Here is a 16,911-nt window from a genome sequence, read left to right as displayed (position 1 = left end):
AAATCTTTCTGATTTGCTGGGGGGTTGAGGTAGGGGATTAAAAACAAGTCTCATCACTGAGTTCTCCCCCAAGTTATGGGTAACAGTACATGTACATACCCATACCATTTGTAAAATTATTTTTAAAGAAAATTTATTTGATTTTGCACAAGTCAATATTTTCACAAAATAAATGAGTTCCATAATAATGACTTTTTTTTTTGCTACATTGAAAAACAGGATTAGGACAGACTGTTAAAAAATATCTATGCAACTGGGGTAGCCAGAGCACTAACAGCAGCAATGCAAGAGCAACAATCTGATGAAGTTAAGAGGATATTAAGTTCATCATTAAAACCAAAAAAGTAAACTCAGTCCTGTATCAAAAAGAAAAACAGGAAGTGATGCGAGGCAGGGCTGAGGGGGCTGGGTTATGAAGACTGTGAACTGCACGGACATCTGGAAGAGCTGATGGCCAGATTGAACCAAGAGGGAAATGCCATAGTGCCTATTTCTCATTTGTTGGCTGCAGTCAGCTGGTCCATATACTTCGTCTTCAGCTGCTACTGTGTGGCAGCAGAAACTTTAAAGTGCTGGGGGAAAGTGCACATGAACGGTGGGATGCCCGCTCCCTCGCGTATCAGGCGTTATGCGCTCAGCAGCGTTCAGTCCTAACTGTGTTGCGCTCAGCAGCGTTCAGTCCTAACTGTGTGTTGCGCTCAGCAGCGTTCAGTCCTAACTGTGTGTTGCGCTCAACAGCGTTCAGTCCTATATACTGTGTGTTGCGCTCAGCAGCGTTCAGTCCTATATACTGTGTGTTGCGCTCAGCAGCGTTCAGTCCTAACTGTGTGTTGCGCTCAGCAGCGTTCAGTCCTAACTGTGTGTTGCGCTCAGCAGCGTTCAGTCCTATATACTGTGTGTTGCGCTCAGCAGCGTTCAGTCCTATATACTGTGTGTTGCGCTCAGCAGCGTTCAGTCCTAACTGTGTGTTGCGCTCAGCAGCGTTCAGTCCTAACTGTGTGTTGCGCTCAGCAGCGTTCAGTCCTATACACTGTGTGTTGCGCTCAGCAGCGTTCAGTCCTATATACTGTGTGTTGCGCTCAGCAGCGTTCAGTCCTATATACTGTGTGTTGCGCTCGGCAGCGTTCAGTCCTAACTGTGTGTTGCGGGTGTGCTGTGCTGTGCTCAGTCGCGTCCGGCTCTGCGACCCCGTGGACTGTAGCCCCGCAGGCTCCTCTGTCCCTGGGATTTTCCAGGCAAGAACGCTGCAGTGGGTTGCCGTGCCCTCCTCCAGCAGATCTTCCCAACCCTGGGACTGAACCGAGGTCCCCTGCACTGCAGACAGATTCTTTACCGTCAGAGACACCAGGGACGCCCATATGTTGTGGGTATATACGTAACATTTTTACCATAATGCCTCAATGTAAATTACTCTAGAGCTAATGGAAGTGACTCCATGTTCTTTTCTGCTTTCCTTGTTGTTTGTTTTTGTAAGTTCATGAACTATTGGTATAACTATACACTCTGACTATATATTTGATGAGATTTTAAAAAATCACCATTGTTTTTGAGAGTTGGGTTTTTAAAAAGGAAGTTATTGTTTTAGAGACATAAATAACAGGAAATGTTTATAAATAAAATAATATGCTGCTGGGATTTGCTTCAGAATAATTCCGAGAGTGCTAGATGAGGTGGGTATAGAGGAAAAAAAAACTGACCATGAATTAATAATCACAGAAGCTGGGTAGTAGGTTCATTATACCATTCTCTCTACTTTTTATATAGGCTTGAACTTTTCTGTAACAAAAAGTTTTTTTTTAACTTTACAGGTAATCATAATACTCTTCTGAAATCTTATCATATGTTTGTTTAGGTCTTCCAGACTAGAGGGAAGATTTTGCTTGTCTCGTTCACCACTGTTATCTGCTTTGGCCAGTATGTGGGCTGGCCCTTGGCAGACTCTCAAAATATTCATTGATGATGGGGAAAAAATGTCAGTAAGTAGAACTTTCAGGAGAAGAGAGAGGAAAAAAAAGGAAACTCAATTCATGTTTTTCTTCTCCTCCAAATAAAGAAAACATAAGAATTTTAGAGAAGGTAAAGCGCTCTGGGAGCCCCACAGCACCTTCTGTGCCCCGCTGCCTCTTACAGGTCTGTGTGCGGCTGATGTACTGTGGTTGCAGGTGTGCAAAGATGAATTCCTGGCCATAAACAACAGTGTTACAAGAGTCAATGAAAAGGGCTAATCTCCCACATGAGAACTCCGGGAACTTGAATGAGCAGGTAAGTGCCGCACGAGAGCCAATGGCTGGGGAACCTGACGGTGGAACCCCTGCACGTGATTCACTTCACTGTAATGCAGGCCGCCCTGAGCTCTGGGGGTGGGAAGGGTGTTAAGCCAGGGGAGCTTGGGGGAGGGAGAGGGAAGACGCGAAAGACTCAGAGTGCATGTGACTCATGTATCACCATGGAAGCTGAATGGAGGTTTTGGAGAGGATCAATTCATATTTCTATTGGGAATGATGGGAGGCGAGAAAAGTCTTCCTTCGGTAAATCGACAGAAACTCTAAGAGGCTGGCGGTTGCCAGTGGTGGGGATGGACTAGGAGCATGTGAAATATCTGCTTACTGGGTAAGAGGTTTTATTTCGAAGCAATGGAAATATTTTGGAAGTAGATAAACATGCAGGCTGCAGAACACTGTCAGTGCACTAAATGTCGCTGAATTGTTCACTTTGAAATGGTTAATTTTCTGTTAGCGAATTTCACCTCAATACAAAAACTAAAGAAAGGCTAATGTTGGAGCCAGGAGTGGAAGGTGGCTCCTCTGTAAAAATAGGAAGGTCGGCAGATAAAATCATCAGTGAGTTGACGGCATAGCTAAAACTGGAACCTTGGTCTTTTGATTTCCAGGCCCATGCTCTTGTTACTAAAAAAAAAAGAAAAAAGGTTCCAAATGCTCTGGCCCAACAAATTGGCCTTAGATTAATTGTGCTACGAATTGCAGTGCAGGGAAGGGGGTGTGTGATGGACTGGGAGGCTGGGGCTGACATGTGTGCACTGCTGTGAGTAAAACAGGTAACTGATGAGCGCCTGCTGCACAGCACAGGGAACTCGACTCAGCACCGGGCAGTGGCCTCGATGGCAAGGAAGTCCAAAAGAGAGGGGATAGATGTGTGTGTATAACTGATTCCCTTTACTGTACAGCAGAAACTAACACATTTAAAAGCAACTATCCTCCAATAAAAATTAATTTAAAAAAGAATCTGTGTATTAAAAGTGAATATATAATACAGGAATTAAAATCCCAAATTCTAGTCTAGAATGCTCACATAGTTAGTTCAGTTCAGTTCAGTTCAGTCGCTCAGTTGTGTCCCACTCTTTGCAACCCCATGAACCACAGCACACCAGGCCTCCCTGTCCATCACCAACTCCCGGAGTTCATTCAGATTCATGTTCATCGAGTCAGTGAAGCCACCCAGCCATCTCATCCTCTGTCGTCCCCTTCTCCTCCTGCCCCCAATCCCTCCCAGCATCAGAGTCTTTTCCAATGAGTCAACTCTTCACATGAGGTGGCCAAAGTACTGGAGCTTCAGCTTTAGCATCATTCCTTCCAAAGAAATCCCAGGGTTGATCTCCTTCAGAATGGACTGGTTGGATCTCCTTGCAGTCCAAGGGACTCTCAAGAGTCTTCTCAAACACCACAGTTCAAAAGCATCAATTCTTCGGCGCTCTGCCTTCTTCACAGTCCAATTCTCACATCCATACATGACCACAGGAAAAACCATAGCCTTGACTAGACAGACCTTAGTTGGCAAAGTAATGTCTCTGCTTTTGAATATGCTATCTAGGTTGGTCATAACTTTTCTTCCAAGGAGTGTCTTTTAATTTCATGGCTGCAATCACCATCTGCAGTGATTTTGGAGCCCAGAAAAATAAAGCCTGGCACTGTTTCCACTGTTTCCCCATCTATTTCCCATGAAGTGAGGGACCAGGTGCCATGGATGTTGAGCTTTAAGCCAACTTTTTCACTCTCTGCCAGGAGCCAGCACGAGGAGTCCCACCCATGGCAAAGGTCATGAGGTTAAGGGGTCCGACAGGCAAAGGCGAGTCGGGCCTTAAGGGAGCCTCGCTGAATTTTCTCGAACATCTACCCCCAAAACCAGAGTCTGCCTGCCTTACTGCATTATGCTCTCACCAGCTCCTCTGACATTAACAGGGGGCTGTCCCCCACCACCTTCCTCTAAAAGGAATTAACTTAGAGCTCCAGTCAATAAGTCTCCTGGGCGGAAAAAGAATGTCTCGGCTTAAACCCCTCTGATAGCTTTCTAACTCACTTGACCGGTCTGTCCGGATTTTTACAGCTACGCATGTGAATTGTTCACGGCCCCCAACTGCAAGAGGCATGAAGTTAAAGCATCTTAAAGATGTAGAGCCTTTTCTAAAGAGCTAAAAATTATACTGGTGATGGGTTTCACTGCTGAGTCAATGACTGCTGCCAGGCCTCCATATTCTTTATCTTTTAGGCACCTGGAGGATATTAATCAATATAATTGGATATAGAAAAAGGAATATAGTAGTTTTGATGTTAGCAACACTAGACTTTTGAGTTAGTGAACTTTCTCTTTGTTATAAATCACTGTACTCCTCTTTGCTTGTTATAAATTGTTGTGTTCTTGCTATATAAGAATGTAACCTTAATTAGTGCTTTCTGAGAGTGGCACCAGACTTTAGTAAGAACAACACTTTTAAGGCAAATAAGTTTTCTGGTGACAGACCCTTATCAGAAAAGGGCCGTAAAATGCTAATAGGCCTCCTGGCCAGAAGATGATGTAAATCACCTAAGGCTTGTGTATACAGCTCGGTATGCAGAGAGAAAGCCTGGTCTCAATAAGAGTCAGGGCTGCTAACACTGCATAATTTTGTATTATCCACTGATCTCTATGTACAATCAAAAGTATAAAAAGCTTTTCTGGACAATAAAGGATGGGCAAGTTCCTGGAAAGACTGGTTCCCCCGTGTCTTCTTTTCTTTCTTACTCTTTTTCTGGCTGATTCCCATCTGGGGCATAGAGGCTAGCCGTGTCTACTTATTTGCCCAAGCTTCTAAGATCCACGCAAGAGGGAGCCCAAGGTGGGGCACCCTCTGCTATGCAAGCGGGCACCTGTGGCCCTACGTAGACGGTTCAAGTCCCTTGTCTCGGGGCTCTATTGGCTTTCTGTGTAAACCAAGGAATACAGCCTCTTTCCTCCTCTAAATTTCCCACTACACTATTCTTTCCTAATCTCTCTTTTCTAATTAAATAGTCCTTTCCCAGACGCCGACTCCGTCCCCGCTTCGAATTCCCTGGATCCACCAGGGCTGGACCCCGGCAACTCTCCTTTTTCACTTTCATCAAGAGGCTTTTTAGTTCCTCTTTGCTTTCTGCCATAAGGGTGCTGTCATCTGCATATCTGAGGTTATTGATATTTCTCCCGGCAATGTTGATTCCAGCTTGTGCTCCTTCCAGTCCAGCGTTTCTCATGATGTACTCTGCATATAAGTTAAATAAGCAGGGTGACAATATACAGCCTTGACGTCCTCCTTTTCCTATTTGGAACCAGTCTGTTGTTCCATGTCCAGTTCTAACTGTTGCTTCCTGACCTGCATACAGATTTCTCAAGAGGCAGATCAGGTGGTCTGGGATTCCCATCTCTTGAAGAATTTTCCGCAGTTTATTGTGATCCACACAGTCAAAGGCTTTGGCATAGTCAATAAAGCAGAAATAGATGTTTTTCTGGAACTCTCTTGCTTTTTCCATGATCCAGTGGTTGTTGGCAATTTGATCTCTGGTTCCTCTGCCTTTTCTAAAACCAGCTTGAACATCTTGAAGTTGACGGTTCACGTATTGCTGAAGCCTGGCTTGGAGAATTTTGAGCATTACTTTACTAGCATGTGAGATGAATGCAATTGTGTGGTAGTTTGAGCATTCTTTGGCATTGCCTTTCTTTGGGATTGGAATGAAAACTGACCTTATCCAGTCCTGTGGCCACTGCTGAGTTTTCCCAATTTGTTGGCATATTGAGTGCAGCACTTTCACAGCATCATCTTTCAGGATTTGAAATAGCTCAACTGGAATTCCATCACCTCCACTAGCTTTGTTCATAGTGATGCTTTCTAAGGCCCACTTGACTTCACATTCCAGGATGTCTGGCTCTAGATGAGTGATCACACCATCATGATTATCCAGGTTGTGAAGATCTTTTTTGTACAGTTCTTCTGTGTATTCTTGTCACCTCTTCTTAATATCTTCTGCTTCTGTTAGGTTCATACCATTTCTGTCCTTTATCGAGCCCATCTTTGCATGAAACGTTCCCTTGGTATCTCTAATTTTCTTGAAGAGATCTCTAGTCTTTCCCATTCTGTTCTTTTCCTCTATTTCTTTGCATTGATCACATAATTAACACCAGTTTATTTTCTCAGAGCACCACTTAGAGCCATTTTCTAAGCGAAACTTCCATGGGCCCCAAGCCCAAGCTCTGATAGAGCTGTTACTTTTCTGTGAATTGTTTATCTCAAGTATATCATAACACATTTAAAATGATGCTTGTTTACTTAATGTCTGTCTCACTAATAATGTCTAACAGGGGAATTCCTTAAGGTCAGATTCTGTCCTAAACTTTTTATCAGAACTAATTCATCTAATTCTTACCACAACCCTATGAAGTAGGTAGCTTATCTGCTCCCCTTTCATAGATAAGGAATCCGAGGCACAAAGTGATGAGGTAATTTGCCTGAGGTCAAACAGCTAATAGAGTCAGGACCCAGTGCAGTCTGATTCCTGAGCCTACGCTCTGACGCTGCCTGAGAGCGGTGACGATGTTCACTTCCTCAGCACCGGGCACACACTACATATCTGTCGAATACATGCATGACTTGGATTCTAGCTTAGCAACCTCTCACATTTGGCTGTGTGGTCCTGAGCAAGTCATTTGACCTCTCTGAATTCAACATTTATTGTAGCCACCATGTTGAGAGTTGTAAAAACCCTAATAAGTTTATGGATGTGAAAACAACTTGAACAGAAATTAATTTTTAAATAAATACAAATGTAGAGGATGACAAAAGTAAGTATGTTTCATAAATTACATTCTTCAAAATACTTCATCTAAAGACTAATTTGTTTAGTGCATATTGGCAGGAAATTTCACTTTATTCCTCTGAAAATCAAGGTCTTAAGCTGAAATATTTAAATATATTTCTTTACGAACTCTGCCTTCTACTAGAAGGGAATTCTCTATATTTCCCAAAATAATAATCTTTCATAGATCTGAGCATCCCATCCTCGATATTCCTGAATAGCAAAGGCAAAAGATGAAAACACTGTGTCAGAGACTGCTAACTAACAAGCATTAATTCTTTCTTCACTCCTTATTATCAAAGGACTTCCGTGGTGGCTCAGACGGTAAAGCGTCTGTCTACAATGTGGGAGACCCGGGTTTGATCCCTGGGTCAGGAAGATCCACTGGAGAAGGAAATGGCAATACACTCCAGTACTACTGCCTGGAAAATCCCGTGGACAGAGGAGCCTGGTAGGCTACAGTCCATGGGGTCGCAAAGAGTCGGACATGACTGAGTAATCTTCCTTATTATCAAAACCTGAATTTTACATGGCTACCTTGTTGGCCCGTTTCCCTTGGATTCGAGTACAGCCAAGTCCCAAGTCTCCAAGGAAATATAAATTGTACGGGACTTCCAGAAAGGGTCTTCAAAAGAAAGTTGTTTCAACAGAAATGGGTCTCTCTCTCTCTCTTTTCCCCCCTCTTTTTTTTGACAGCCCTCAACTCAGAAACAATTGTTGGCACTCCAGCAGCCAGCTTGGATCATGAGGTAACACTGAGGATGGAAGCTAGCATGGTGGAATGAATTATAATAGCCCCTACTTTTGATGACATGTGGATCTGCCATTCCAGCCTTGGCTTTCTTTGATGTGGGAAAGAAATAAATGTGTATTTCATTTAAGCAATAGCTGCCTGTTAAATGCAGCAGCACCTAATCCTAATTAATATAAATTCATTTTTCCTCACCTTGTTTCCCCGTCATAATACTCATCACAGGTTGGTATAACTGCTTACTTGATGATCAATCTTCAGCGCTGGACCCAAGCTCCTTCTCCAGTTCTCCATGGCTACTTCACGCCTAGCTCAGTGTCTGGCACATTTTAGGTGTTCAGTAAACATTTGCTGAATGAATGACTGTAGAAGCACCTAAATCTCAACCTCGCACCTCTTTTCCCTTTCCTTCTTCCTTTAGAGTGCATCCCAGCTGCCAACCACTTCCATCCGATTGAGCCACTGTTTATCTCTCTCCATCCCTACAGAAAACCCAACCTCCTCTCTGCACCGTCCAAGCACCTCATCCCCCACCGCCCCCTCCCTCTCCACCGCAGCTCCCTTCTCCGAGCTAGGGATGGCTGGATGCGCTCTGCCAGTTACAAGGGTGGAGAAGCTGACTCTTAAAAGGAGGCAGGAGGGCTGGGGTTTCAATGCAGACCTTCTTGCCAAGCACACTTGACGCTGGATTCCACGTGGCCCTGGGGGTTTGGGTTCCTAGGGCGCTGAGGGAATTTTGAGAGGTAATTCCCTACCTAAACAAGGACCTTACCGCTTCTTGAGGTGCCCCTTACCCATGGCCTAGGCCTGGACTCCGTGGGAGGGGCCCTCCTCACCGGGCAGAATGCACCCCAATTCACCCAGAATTTGGGCAGAACCTTGCCCAAATCCCCGTGGTCTCAGCCCTGGAGTCTGTCTCCAGGACCTGGTGCAGTAGCTGTTGAGATGAGGAAACCAGCCCAGGGAAGGGAAAAGGCTGCTGAGGTGTCCATCTCAACTTGCTTTGCCTCCTTCTCTAAAAGAGAAGAAAGAAGTTTTTAACAGCTCTCACCCCATATATATACCCTATGGTATATGTAACTTAATTCTAATCTTTGGATAGCTGGCTCCTTCGTGGTCTGGTAAACCTAATACCCTACTCTATTTCTTTTTTTTTACCTAGAGGTGTTGTTTTTTTTTTTTTTAAACTATGGCAAAATATACATAACATAATGTTTACCATTTTAATTGTGCACAAGTGCACAACTCAATGGCATTCGCATTCACAATATATTCACAATGTTATGGAACCATCACCACCATTTATACCCCAGACTTTCTCATCGTCCACAACAGAAACCCTGTACCACGGACAGTATCTCTCCCTCTTGGCCTGTTTCCTGATCAGGGGCTCCGCCTACACTCGACTGTTCTCTGGCCTCAGCCTCGTAGCTGATCCTACCTGTAGGCCTGGCCTCCTGAGGAATACATCCCAGGATTGCCCTAGCTCTTGTTACATCATTTTGTTGGACTGCTGATACTGGCTGCCTTCTCTTGTCCCCTTTGGAAAGTACCCTGTAGATACCGGCTGCTAAAATGAGTGCTCCCTAAGCATCTAGAGTTTAGGACGTTGTCTGTCCCACCTTTGGGAACTGACCTACTTTTAGGTCATAACCCCTGACAATCTACATCCACTGTAAGTAATTAGACTGTTCTATCTTTCTAATAACCATCTCCTTCCAAACGCTTCTACCACCTCATCCCTCTCCTCTGGGTTTCAATCCCATCGCCCCTATTATCTTAGCCCTCATCCTAATTTCACCCGTTCCCATTATCCTAGTCCTCAGTCCTTCTGTGGCTTCAGGAACTTCTCTAACCTTCTTGGAGTCAAGGCCAGCAGTTCAATGCTGCCTATTATATAGCCTCTTAAAACTTTCTCATCGTCTTGGCGACCTTTGTCACTCTGCCAGTGCCTTGCCCTGTGTTATCCGAGGAGGCCTCCATGTGATGCACCAAGACACTTGCCCCTGGGGTCAGATTTGAGATCTTTCGTAGCTTAGCTGCTCCGGAACTGGCTTGTGGGCGTGAAGCCTACGCAGCGGAACAGGGCCTGGCGCTCTGCAGGGCCCCACGCCGAGTTTGGTGCTCTGTTGCTCCTGTCGTGAAATTATTAATAATTTTATCTTTAGAACTTGTTTTTTGCTGTTGTTTTGGTTTGGTGTTTTTTTGGCTGCACGGGGCTTCCTTGCCGCACACAGGCTTCTCTAGTTGTCGGGCAGGGGCTTCATTGCCGTATACAGGAATCTAAGTTCCCAATCAGGGGTCAAGTCTATGTCCCCTGCACTGGATGGCAGATTCTTAACCACTGGACCACCAGGGATGTTCCTGAACTTGTGTTTTATAGGTAAAATCTGACAGGCCAATGGAGCATGCATTTGAGTTACCGAAGATGTGTGTGATACAGGTGCCCGTTACCCCTGGCCACCCCCTTCCTGTAGAGCATTCATAATACTCTGTGAACACAGGGTTTCAATGGACCCACAGTGTGCAGATGTTTAGTGAGACTCAAAGTGAGCACACAGTGAGGAGTCATGTCTGCAACTGTGCTGAGAGCCCCTAGAGGCCACACTTTCCACAGGAACCAGAACACGGTCTACATGCAGAGAGACGACAGCAGCATTCGAAGAAACGTGCATGGCTGAGGTGCTTCATTATATTCTCTATGGTTTCTGCTGTTATTAGCCGAACACTTTCCACAGGAACCAGAACACGGTCTGCATGCAGAGAGACGACAGCGGCATTCGAAGAAACGCGAATGGCCGAGGCGCTTCATCATATTCTCTATGGTTCCTGCTGTTATTAGCCAAACACTTACATGAAATATGCTGACATAGAAGGACAGGGAAAGACAGGGCACTCAGTAGCTCTCCTAGCTTTCAGGCTCTTCTTGTTTATCAGGAAGCAAAGGCCTGAGTGTTGATAGAGTGCACACAGTCAGGAAGTAAACTGAGGCAGCTGAGGTGGTTTTGTGCAGCAGGTGCACCTGGCAAGGTAAGGGAGACACCACAGAAGAAAAGGCTTTATATTGTAAAACTTTTAACGGCATTTTTCTTGCTTTATGGATAAGCAGCTCCACATTTTTGTCTTGCCCTGAGACCTTCGAATTTTACAGATGCCCTTGACTGCTCCTTCCTAGGATTCTGGGCAGCCCTGCCTTTCTTCCTTCTTTCCTTCCTGCCATTCTTTTAACCCTTTCTGAGCATCAGTTTCTTTATCTGTAAAATGAAATAATGCCAAACCATGCCAACCATTATCAAGTGGCCTCTGCCACTGTTCATTCTATTTATTTCTTATATAACTTCCATGGAGATATCCAGAAAACATTCTGAAGGAGTCTGTGGATAAATGAGGGAAACAAAAATTATACAAAGTTGGGGGGGGCAGACTAAGCCTTTCGAAGTTATTTGGGGGGAATCCATCAAAAAGTTTTTTGATATTTGCCTTTTTCCTATTAATGGAGACTTTTGTGTGTTTGCATGCTGAAAGCAAGGAGTTGGTAAAGCAGGAGAGAGACGATGCTAGAAAGAATGGATATATGAACTCCTTAAATGTTTATACGACTTTTCATTGCTCAGGGTTATCACATTTAAGCATTCCCATGAAGAATGCAGGGCACGTGTTCTTATTTCAAGGAATTGTAGAGGCTAGCTCTCAGAAGAGACATAAAATGAGAAGCTAGAATTTACCTTGGAAAGATGTCATGGATTAGCTCTCACCCTCAGCTCTCATTATTCCAGCCTTCTTGGGATGCTATAAAGTTACTACCAGCAGATGGCACCTTTAAGCAGGCCTCTGAGCCCATCGTTAAGAACTGAAAGTGCAATTGCAAATTAAAGATTTTTTTCCTCTTTAATTGAAGTATGACCAAACAACAACAATAGTTGATTTAGAATATGGTGTTAATTTCAGGTGTGCAGCATAGTGATTCAGTATTTTTGCAAATTATACTCTATTTTAGGTTATTACAAGATAATGGGTATAATTCCTTGCACTAACTGGTATATCTTTGTTGCTTATTTATTTTACATATAGTAGTTTAGGCCCTGTATGGAAAGGAATTGAGGCCTCCTGCTTAGAGTTGAGAGAGTGAGCCACCGTGAAGGGAAATCCTCCGGCCACAGTCAAGCCTTTTGGAGACCGCAGCCTCAGCTAACAGCTTGATTGCAAACTCAAGAGAGAACCTAAGCCAAAATTACCCAGCGAAACCATTCCTGAATTCTTGCCCAATAAAACTGTGAAGATAATTGTTTATTTTAAGCCCCTAAATTTTGGGGTAATTGATAACATAGCAATAGTTAACTTGTACTCTGTAACAGCTGTTTTTCTAAAGATGCAAGTCTCATGAAAGCACCTGTATTCACTACCACCGCCAACGGGCAACTGTTCATTAGAAATGGCTTTGGTGCATAATTTTGTTTTGGGTTCAGGTTTTCTCAAGAGTTCACAATCAAGTTGTAGCTGGGGCTGTGGTCACTGAAAGGCATGACTAGGGCCAGGGATTTATCTCCACAGGGACTCACTCACGTGAGGCAGAAGGCCTCAGTTCCTTTCCACCTGGGCCTCTCCACAGGCTTCTTGAGTGTCTTTACTACATGGTGGCTGGCCTCCCCCAGAGCAGGCCATCTCAGAGACAGCCAGGTGGGAAGGGCGATGTCTTCCATGATCCTCTGAAGCCACACACCTCTGCATAGCTGTATGCTACTGGTCAGATGAGCCGACCCTGGTACAGAGCGGGAGGGGCTCACCCAAGGCCCTGAACACCAGGGAGGCAGGGACACTGGGGCCACCTTGGAGACGGGCTACCACATCTAGCCACTGGCTGAGTGGATGAGCACAAGTGCATCACAGGCACTAGAATCAGATAAGAGAGCTCATGTTGGACAGGAAGTATATTATCTGAAAAAAGTCTCTGACGAGGAAGCCAAACAAGAGGTTAATGGCCGGAGCTTCATTCTTTACAAGGGCTGAAGTGAAGTGAAGTGAGCTCGCTCAGTCGTGTCCAACTCTTTGCGACCCCATGGACTGTAGCCCACCAGGCTCCTCCATCCATGGGATTCTCCAGGCAAGAATACTGGAGTGGGTTGCCATTTCCTTCTCCAGGGGAACTTCCCGACCCAGGGATCGAACCCAGCCTCCCGCATTGCAGGCAGGCGCTTTACCCTCTGAGCCACCGGGGAAGCCCCAGGGTCTAACATACAGGAAAAAATAGCTTCAGCGAGGTTATAAAACGGAGACATAAATGGAGAGTGGGCACCTTCTTTTGTCTCTTTTTGTTTCCTCCGAAGAAACGTGCTTAACTGCATCCTATCACAAACAGAATGATTGATTTTCTCTTTGGGCCTTATTACTTTCCACTTCCTCTCCATTCTGTCCTCAGAAATCCTCCCTTATTCTGTTACTGAGTTAGGAACCCGAGTGGACGTGTTATTTCAATCCACCACTCTGGAGACGTACAAAAATAGGTGGAGCAACAGCTTTCTTCTTTATCTTTCTTCAGTTACCATTTGGGAACTTAAACGCTAAATCATCCCCCCTTGGATTTTCAGCTTCCTCTGACATGGCTCATCTCGCTGCTCTCGGTTCTTCGCTTCTCTAGCCTCTCCTGCTAATCTCCCCAATACGTCATCCGCCTGGTTGCCCCTCCAGTCAGTCTCAACCTGACGCCCTGTGAGGGAGACCCAGAGTAGTGCTTCAGTTACATCACATCTCTTCCCAGCTTGTACTTCTGAACCTTCACCTAGAATGTACAGATCAAAATGTGTGGAGTAGGCTACAAATCCTTAAAGAGTCTATAAAACAGAGACTCGATCCCAGACAAAAGAGTTGGTGTGTGTGCTAAGTCACTTCTGTCACGCCCGACTCTTTGCAACCCTATGGACCATGGCCCACCAGGCTCCTCTGTCCATGGGATTCTCCAGGCAAGAATACTGGAGTGAGTTGCCATACCCTCCTCCAGGGGACCTTCCAGATCCTATCGCCATCTGGGAAGCCCAGGTAGCTGAAGACTGTGTCAAAGAGAAAGACAGACTTCAGCAGGGCTTGCTATCTCTCTTCTTTTTCCCACTGATCCCAACACAATCAAATCCCCATCTCTGCAAGTTATGAGATGTGTTCCTTGAGGCAAATCACTGTATTTCTCTGGGTAATCACTGTTTACTCATTGGTCACCTGAGGTCCTAGTACCTTTCAGAGTGGTTGTGAAGATTAGAAAGTTTATATAAGTTAATTATTACAATACCTGTGACATGGAGCTGATAATTGGTACCTATTGCGTTGTCATTTTTTGGATGATCTCTTTAAAGGTTCAAAGCGTATTCTCCATGTCCGAATTTCATATAGCACCTGGTAAAATGCAATGGAGTTTGTAGCCCTTCTTGAAACTGCGAATTAACATTTATAAGCTTTCTTCTTAATTACTAGACCTATTCCTGGGAAGTAAGAAAAATGCCTCAGGCAATATCTTCGATTCAGAGACAGGAAGATCTTTCCAAGTGTAGCTCTTTTACGGCTTATGAGATAAAAGTAGGAGGGTACACATGATCTGCTAATGGCGATCAATGCCTAAATAAGAGGGAAAATTCTAAATCTTCCAAGAAAGATTCTGTTCCATGGGAGACTTTTTGTGCTCTTTCACTCACTAAGTCAGAATGTCAGACTCTCAGGAAGTAGCAATTATTTGGACTTCAAGAGTTCAGTCATCTAATCTCAGATCTTTAACTGACAGCAAATGAACAAACAAGAAAGGAAGTGGGGGCGAAATTCTGCCGGGCTCAGTGATAAAGAGATTCTTTCATCCTGATAGCCAGTTCTGACTGGCTGCTGTCAGGAGGGTAGAACTGTATTTAAAGACAGATTGGTGTGATCCTATACACACATATATATATTTTTTAAGTAGAAGATCACGACTGTGTCTTACACTAGTAGTAGATAATAGCGACCGTTTTCAGGTTCATGCTGTGTGCTAAGAGCTTCATACATATTTCATTTCATTCTCCCATCAGCACTATGAGGTTTTACTGTTTTGATTTTATAGATAAATCACGAAGCTCATCAGACAGAGCCAGGGTTTGAATTCAAGCCGGCCTCACTGCAGCCCATACTTCTTTCTCAATGAAATATTTAAAATGTTTAGAAAAACACAGCGACTGACCTATACACCTGTATAACTACCACTAAACTTTACTGAATTATTTGTAAGATATTGCCATACTGGCTTCAGGTGTTCCTTTAAAACAAAAGGTCATAGATACAGTGGAAGCATATACTTCTTTCCTATCACAAATTTCTCCTTCCCTTCACAGACGTAACAACTCTTCTGATTTAGTATTTACCTTTCACTTACCAACAAGCAGATTCTTCACCACTGAGCCGCCTGGAAAGCCCATGTATGCTTTTACATTTGTATAAATGTATATGTTATTATGCTTTTTTGTGTCATCCCGCCAACACTGCATTCCATGGTATGAACATACAGTAATATATTTATCATTGTCAACATTGCTTTAGGTTGCTCCCAAGTTTTTGCTATTGCAAATAATTCTACAAAGTACATTTCTATACTAGTGTTTGAGGCAAATGTGTGAAAGTTTTCTGGGATATAAACCTAGAGTGTTTATTTTCCTGTTACCCTCTAATAAGGTTTCCTGCAGGCTGGGGTGAATTCCTGATTCAATGTTGGGATATCAGAGTCTTGGATGTGGGATAGAGGTATAAGATTGAGAAAAAAAGGGGGGTTTTAGAGGGTGTGATGTTGATAGCCCAGGTCACTTGAGAGAGGAATTTCAACATGCAGCTAAGCAGTGGATCTTGGACTCAAGGAGAGTGATGCTGGTTTCTCTTTTGGCCTAATCAACTGAAAACTAATTTCAAGATGGTTGTGGGGATTTATTAAGAGATGAGGGAAATAAGGAATGGGCCAAGTGAAACAGGAACACTTGGAAGAGTGTTTTTAAGCCAAGTGTCCAGGGACCGCCCTAGGGTTCCTAGAGCCTCCTCAAGGCCGTCTGGGACTGCCCCTGAGCAGAGAGCAGGGCCATCCCTTCTACTCACCTGGAGCACCTCCATTCTAACTAGTTTCTACATTGGACTTCCCTGTAAGACTTTGTTTCAATAAACTTTTCGTAGCTAAATGTCTTTTCAAATTTGTTTAAATATTTTGGAAGACAAGTAACCAATGAGAGGCATTTACTCATAGGGTTCCACAGCTAGCTGTATGCATACCCCAAGATTTCTTTCCTCTCTGGTGTTATGGGCAAGTGCTTAAGTAGATTCTGAGTGAGTTGCGTCCTGCAGGGCCAGTAGCAGTAACCCACATTTAACCCTCGTTTCTGAAGGGACACCTAATTGAAGGTATAAATAGGTTAGGCATAATAGTAATAGTACTTGACTGACTGTTTACTACCCTGCTAGGAGCATTTTCATGTCATGGTGACTTCAGAGAATAATGAGTAATTCAGCTACTTGGCTGCAGTGAAGAAGAGGCGCATAGAGGCTGGAGAATCAAGCAAGACTCAGAGTAAGAGAGGCCTTGGGAGCTAAGTGAGGTCATGTAGGGCCCATCTGAGGCTCAGATTGAGGCAGCACTAGCAGGAAGGTCAGGAGACCACCGAAGCTCCTGCCAGACCTGGTTTCTCCTCTTTGGAGATGGGTTACCTGGTGGTGCAGCGGCGAAGGCTCTGCCAGCCAATGCAAGAGACGCGGGTCTGATCCCCAGGTCAGAAAGATCCCCCGGAGTGCAAAATGGCAACCCACTCCAGTATTCTTGCCTGGAAAATCCCAGGGACAGGGAAGCCTCGCAGGCTGTAGTCACAGGGTCTCAACAAGTCGGACACAACTGAGCACCATCCACACATCTGTATAAAAACCAAAGACTCCTCCAGAGGTCAACATTTTAAAATGTAAAGAAGAGTCCATCTTTGAGCCATGTTTGTAAGGCAGATTAGAACATTTTAGTTAAAGGAAGTTGGAAATCTGTAAGTGGTTGAACTGTAGTTCTATTGAGAACCTGTGAAATCCATTGTTTTT

At 44.3% G+C, this 16,911-nt stretch overlaps 1 protein-coding gene across 1 annotated transcript in view; it reads left to right on the top strand.

The window, feature by feature from the left end:
- Window positions 1–8,475, top strand: part of LOC128052128 (complement C5-like) — a 50,215-nt gene extending 41,740 nt beyond the window's left edge. Inside the window, 2 exon segments of the mRNA XM_052644570.1 lie at window positions 7,794–7,846; window positions 8,337–8,475. Of these exon segments, the coding sequence (XP_052500530.1) occupies window positions 7,794–7,846; window positions 8,337–8,475 (192 nt within the window).
- Window positions 8,476–16,911: the final 8,436 nt, after the last annotated feature.

The sequence above is a fragment of the Budorcas taxicolor genome, chromosome 8 (assembly GCF_023091745.1).
Source record: "Budorcas taxicolor isolate Tak-1 chromosome 8, Takin1.1, whole genome shotgun sequence".
Lineage (NCBI taxonomy): Eukaryota > Metazoa > Chordata > Mammalia > Artiodactyla > Bovidae > Budorcas > Budorcas taxicolor.
The sequence above is the reverse complement of the archived record's forward strand: the minus strand, read 5'-3'. Positions and strand labels throughout refer to the sequence as shown.